The sequence below is a fragment of the Limulus polyphemus genome, unplaced genomic scaffold, assembly GCF_000517525.1.
Source record: "Limulus polyphemus unplaced genomic scaffold, Limulus_polyphemus-2.1.2 Scaffold3175, whole genome shotgun sequence".
Lineage (NCBI taxonomy): Eukaryota > Metazoa > Arthropoda > Merostomata > Xiphosura > Limulidae > Limulus > Limulus polyphemus.
Window position 1 is genome coordinate 105,557 of NW_013668785.1, and position 7,048 is coordinate 112,604.

Consider the following 7,048-nt stretch of genomic DNA (forward strand, 5'->3'; position numbering starts at 1 on the left):
CATAATAAGGGTTTATGGCACAACCATTGAAAATTTACACAAACAGACAATGTATATTTGAGGTACAAACCAGCAATCAAATAACTACTCGGCTTGGTTTGGACAGACACCTATCTTGTCATTAGGCAGCTGTACCTACTCAATCATGGGTTACAAAGTTGTACATAAAGAACTATTAAGGGAAGTATTATTTAAAAAAATACAGAAACCTAACGTATTTATAAAGGATGGTCTCTAAAGTTATCTTTACTGAATGCTCTCTATCATACATGACTTCTGCTTAAACAATTTACAAGCCAATGTACATTCTTTGATAGATTGTTCAGGCACAGTATTCATAATGAATCTAAGTTTCTACAACAGGCAGTAGCTGTCCATTTGAAACTTAGATTCATAATGAACATTCTATTTGCCTTTTTCTTTTAACAACTGAGGAAGTTTAGTTAAAGAAGCAAAACATCTTGCTTTATGATTTCTTTTCAGTTTTCCAATTTTTTTCAGAAGTTTAGTACAAAAATTTATTCTTTTAATTGTATCAAAATAAACAATACTAATTTTTACACTTTGTACAAATATCAAGCATTATATTTCATTTCACACAATGAATGCATTAGCCATACCCAAAGTATTATCAGAATGACATAAAAAATTTGCAAGAGATGGGTTAAAATTTAAATACTGCAGTTAATGATAATAAATTGCAAGTTTAAAATTAATATGATTTTTTTTAGATTAAAATGTATCTTCAGAATTTTCATCATAACTGTAAATATGATACTCACCATAAAAGCTAAACAATAAAAATCTAACAGAACTAAAATTCTAGGAAACTCATTCTATGTGCCTTTAGTAGCAAGTGAAAAAAAAAGTCCAAGTTCCAAACAATACTTATATTATTCATAACAACAACATTAGGTGAAAAAAACTTTCTTTCTTTAATATAATTATGAGGATAAAAATTAGCTTCAATACATTCTTTAATAGAATTATTTTGACATGCACTTATAATTATTTCTGCTGCTTCACCTACTTAAGAATTATCTTGCTAACAGGCCTGAACTACTACTGTTTCTGATAGTATCTGGATATTATACACATTAATTACAGACCAACATTATAAGAGGTTTGGTACTGCCCTTCAATTGGGTTTTGTCCAGGATGAGAGATGAAACCCTCAAAAACACCAATCTAAATGACTAGTGGCAAACTCAATAACAGACTAGGTCTCAAGTTTCCTTCTCACTTATATTCATAGTTTTGGTAGTGAGAGTGAAATAAATACTTTATTTCAATCAGTGCTACATATTCTTTAAATTTCTATTTCAAGATAGGTAATTTGTGTTGAGTAAAGGGCAACCCAAACACATTAATCTGCCAATACCATTTTCCTATTCTACTTCTTTAAACACTATTGATTGTTTTCCTACAGCAAACACTATTATTAACCAGCATTTTGCAAACAAATATATCTAGTCTATAATGTTTTTTTTTAAAACACTGTGTATGTGAGCTCATCAATGCCAATACTACTATCCTGATCTACTCATACCAATACAGCAGAATTAACAACAAATCTGTACTCTTCTTAAACAACACTGAACTATTCCTGCTAATCATAATAATAATAATCTGTTATGTCCTTAATAATACAAGTTTTCATCCAGCAGCTGCTATCAACCTTCATCCTCTTGTCAACAGCAGTTCATTTGTGTCTTTATAAAACACTATTAAGTTCAACTCATCTTGCAATGACTGAGAAAAGTTTTTATTGTCTTTCCTTGGCAGAATATAGCAGAAATAATTCTACTAACCTGCACTCCTCCTGCTAAAACCAGTGCAACAGCTAATTTCACAATGTATAAACCATAAACTTGAGGACACAAGTTTAACAAAATGCTGTTCCTGCCCTTCAGTGGTTGATGTTTGTACTCTTCCCAAAAGTTTTTGAGTTCTTCTTCCTACAAAGAGTAATATACTCACTACAAACTAGTTGTGCTTATTAAAAGCTAACAGTATTAGACTTCTTTACTTTCCATTTTTGTTTTCCAAGTTACTTGATTCTTTAAACAAAAATTATATGTATTACATTAATCACAGTTCTGTGCATGCGTGAGTGATAACACTATTTTGTATGTTGCTTTTAAATTTTTGATTCAAGGTATTTAGTATATGCTTGGCCAGTCAATTTCCAATACATATCCCTAGATGACATTAATATATGAATATGTTATGAATAACTTTTAATTCGTGAAGGAACATAAAATATAAATTTTTTTCTTACACTAATAGGTATGCATATTAATTCCAGATACAAAACTGCTCAAAGGAAAATATTTGAGACATTGCTCATTATGGTACACTGACATTAGTGGGTATATTTTACAACATTCTCAAGCTCAACTTGACATTAAAGAACATAAATGATAAATTCACTAATCATTAGTTGTTAATTTTGTATTTTTCTCAAGAGTATTTCACTAACAAACAACTAAACATGCTGAGAAATTCTCTTAGTCATTTTGAAAGCATTGAAGGAAAAAGTCAGCAACAAGAAAGTTATGAAATCTCATACTTTAAGCTTTCACAAAATGAAATATAAATTATCAAAAAATCACAGTTAAGGGAAGAAAATTTTAGGGTCTTGATATAAACTAAGGTAGAACATGATGGCTGAATATGCAAAGATTATAAAATCCCAGTTGATAGCTGAGAAAAGTTTTCAAGCCTTCCAATGGTAGAATTTATTTATTTAAAATAATCACTGTATTAGCTTAGTGCAGATGCAAAAAACACACACACTAGAGAAAACTCTATATTACATTTAACATATATATAGTTGTATTACTTAAGCATAATGTTATGTTTCTTTCAGCATAAATCTATGCAGTGGGATATCTGTAATCTTTCAACAGCATTTAGCTTTTAATGACCCTTAAGTATAGTCATAATAAAAATATAGCATTGTCATAATAATTTTTTTTTCTTTGTTACATAGCATGTTTCATGTTAGTTATTTCAGTTATTTTGTGTAGAAACAAATAGAATTATGAAAGTGTAACTTTTAATTACACTAGAAGACATCTAATGAGCTCCATGCAGTTAGATTTGCTTTAGTAAAAACATTTATTACAAGTTCATGCAATTTCCTATGCTTTGGCTTAAGTTCTTGATGGATTTATTCTCTTAAACAGATGCTATATAATGCTCTAAATAGTCATTCCAAACTTTATATTCAAAATTATGAGCAAACCTTCTTCAGAACTTCACTTTCTTACAGAAAAACCTTTATTTAAAACTTAAAAGCAGCATAAATTAGCTTTTCTTTTTCTCACAAGATATGATATTTGGTAAAAATGTGCTATGATACACATAAGAAATCAATTGTACGAGTACCACAACAAACATTCATGAAAATAAGACATGTTAACAGTAATTTTCAAACCTAAGTTTATAATTTTTATCAGTCACTGAACTAAAACAAATATATATTAGTATCAACTAATGTAACATCAGCAGCTTTAACCATTTATGATTAAAATTAAAGATTCATAACTTAACAAATGTAATGGTACAACACTAAGTTCTCAATGTATAAGTAACAATAGCATCTGAAGTCAACAAATTAAGACATACTTGTTTACACCTTATCAACAGTGTTGTGAAAGCACATAATTCTGATAACTTTAATATTAACCTCCCTAAAAGTATTAATAAAGTTTTTCAGTCTGAGATATAAAATTTCATAAATGTCTACTTAATAAAGAAGAAATTTCCTGTTAAATAAATAGGTTTTGCCTACAGTTACCAGTTCCTAGAGTTAATTCAAAACATTAATTTGTGATAATAACCATTAACTTTAATTGCTTAGTAAGAGGCAATAACTTTTAGTTGAGTTTAATACTACTACTTAACCCTTTCAGAAAAGGGGGAATAAGTTAGCAACACACCATAACCACATGTAACTATAACTCTGAAAGTACTTACTGTATCGTCACTAAAATTGGCAAGCTGTCAGTAAACTTTAAAGGTCTTTCATAAACAAAAAATCAGAATTTTAAATTAAATATCTTTAATACAACTTTCTGATTAATTATATAATGTCAGTGTTGCCTGCTCTGAGTGCAAAGTGATTTTCATATTAAGGTTGAGAATACATTTCTTCATCTGAAAATTTTCAAATTTCATTTGCATAATCCCTAAAATCTCATAAATAAATATCAAATGTTTTCTTCAGAAAAACTATATTTTATCTGTTATTTTCTCTACCCTAACTCTATGTGAGGTTGGTCAATTTGACCAACCTTGTAACCACCCCCAAAAAAATTCGAAATAAATCTAAATTACCTTTTTTACCTTTCTAGAATGAATTCAAACTGTAACATGAAACGTGATTTGTTTATCCTGTACAGCTTAAATATCACAACAGTATACATCTATTTATACTTAAATTTTGTTGGTTGAACAATGCCTAAACTAATATTCCCAGGATAAGATTTAAAATTACTTGGGGAATGTGCAGCTCATGCTACCCTATTGAATTACATAACACACAGGCTACTCGTGAGTGTACCTTGTGAAAAGATTTTATTATTATTATTATTTATTTTACCTAATCTAACCTTATCTGACCTAGAAAGTTTCTAATTTTTTTAAAATTTTAATTACTTTTATAATGATAAATAAAGAACTCATGAAAAACAAGAAATAAAGTATTTAGCTGGCTGGTTTTGCTGTTGACTGTTGATGACACTTAACCCTACTATTTCATACTAATGGCAGTACTGCAGTAAATAATATTTTATTCAATTACATAATGCTCTAAAGAACAAATAATAACATGTAAAAAGCAGAAGATATCCCATAACTATCACAATTATTCTGGCTTTCTTACTATGTGACAAGAGCCATTAGAAATTCAGCTAAACTCATTGATGTCTTTCACGTGGGAATGAAGCTTGAATTGGAAATGAAACTGACAGTTATCTGTGCAGAAAACAATGAAATATAGTACATCATTTGATAGACTGAAAAGTTGGCTTTCTATTGGTTATAAATCATAATAAACATCAGAGAGAGAATTATTGGCAATTTGTGAAAGAAAAAATGTGGCAGGTGGGCGTGGTAGGAGGGGTGTCATTTTCTAGTTTATGGCTCTGAAATGAAATAAGATTGAAGGCTATGAAGATTATGTTTTGCCTGAACAATAAATGTATTATAATGAAAAATTTCCTTTGAACTGAACCTCATATTTTTGCATTTGTAAGTCCATAAACATACTAGTGTCCCACTGGGTGATGGTTTTATCTGATCTGGAATATTAATTAGTCTGAAAAGTGACATGAATTATGTGTTTCATTTTTTAATGTTCTTGCTGTCATGTCATAATATTCAGTGATTTTTAGTTATATGGTTCATTGATAAAATAACATACACCTGATTTCTTTGTAAGCATTTTTGTTTTATTTTAGTATGGCTAATATGTTCATTGTTGTTTTTTAACCAATAATCAATCATGAAAATTCCAACAATTCCCAACACTAATCTCTTGTCCTACATCAATCCTCAAACACACAATAATCACAAGTTTGTTAATTTTGAATTTCACATAAAGCTACTTGAGGACTATCTGTGCTAACCATTTCTAACTTCAAGTGATAGACTACAGGGAAGGCAGTTAGTTAACACCACCCACTGGCAACTCTTTTGCTACTCTTTAAAAACTAATAGTGGGATTGACCATCACATTATAATACCCCCATGGCTGAAAGAGTGAGCATGTTCGGGGATGGGATTGGAATCTACTATCTCCAATTGTGAGTTCAGTTCTCTAACAATTATACCATGCTAGGCCAAGAAATAATCACAAAACAGTGTTTTAAGTTATTCATATGTTATATTTAGAATTTTATTTGCATCATTAAGAACACCACAATAGGTTTCTCAGTTCTGGCCAGAAAAGTTAATTTTTTTGCAGCATACTGGAATTATTCTTTGTTTCGTCAACTAAAACATTTTAAACGCCTTAAAGACACAGGAATTGTCATAAACATAACAGACATATGTAGCTATATTAGTTGGGTGATTCCAAGAAGAAAAAAAACATTTAGGACACCTGTTTGTATAATCTGAGCATGAATACCACATTTGGTTTCACCAGCTCCAGAGTAGAGGTATGAATATAGTTTCAGGCATGGCACTCGCTAGGATCCTGAGGGGACCAGGAACACAAATCCCAATGCTAAATTTGTGTTCAGCAACCCTGAACACCTAGTCTTAGACCCTCATCATGCTTTGTGACCTTACAGTTATGTTTTAGCTACCATTTGTAGGGACTTTATGCTGTGCAGCTAAGGACATTCCTAAGCCACCCTGTCTTAACCTACCAAGTTTGGTCATGCTACCTCTAAAAGTGTGGGATGAGCTTGTGGAAAAACAAACACACAATAGGAATTAACATAGATATAATAAATATTAGGTTTTGCATTTTTAATCATTTTATGAAGGTAAAACCAAAACATTGCATTTATCTAGCACAAGCAGCTAGGCCAAACAGTTTGTTACTCAGTAGTAGATTTAAATCGAACCTTCTCTGGTTTGACACCACAGACTTTATCTATCATTGCACTCCCTCCAGCCAATCAAAGTACAGTTTATGTACAGTTGTAAAGTCTTTACAAAAACTGAAAATAATACCAATGTAAATAGGAACATTAATGTACCACCTCATTCCCATGTCAAACTAACAGTGCTTCAGTTAATTGTAATAACTGCATTATCTGCAGCTATAAATAGTATGCTGAAAGACAATGAGAAATATGGGTAATTAAAGATTAAAAACAAAAAATAGTGCAGACCAATGAAAATTAAAATTCCTAAGTTTTATATTATTAGTCTTGTAATTATTTTTAAGCCATGTCTATTAATTGAACATTTTCCCAATTCCAGTATTTTCTGCAATTATATCTATTTTAGTTCACCTTAATTGCACCCAGTGAATGATCTATTGACTTAGCTTACTCACTAAAATGTATAATATATATGCAAAGAG

The 7,048-nt window shown here is 30.2% G+C and overlaps 1 protein-coding gene across 1 annotated transcript in view; it reads right to left on the minus strand.

Moving 5' to 3' along the window:
- The window catches only part of LOC106468815 (DNA helicase MCM9-like), a 41,041-nt gene that overhangs the window by 28,984 nt on the left and 5,009 nt on the right, over positions 1-7,048 (minus strand). The window contains exon 3 of the mRNA XM_022397170.1: positions 1,812-1,958. Coding sequence (XP_022252878.1) covers positions 1,812-1,958 — 147 coding nt within the window. The remainder of the gene's footprint in view (positions 1-1,811; positions 1,959-7,048) is intronic.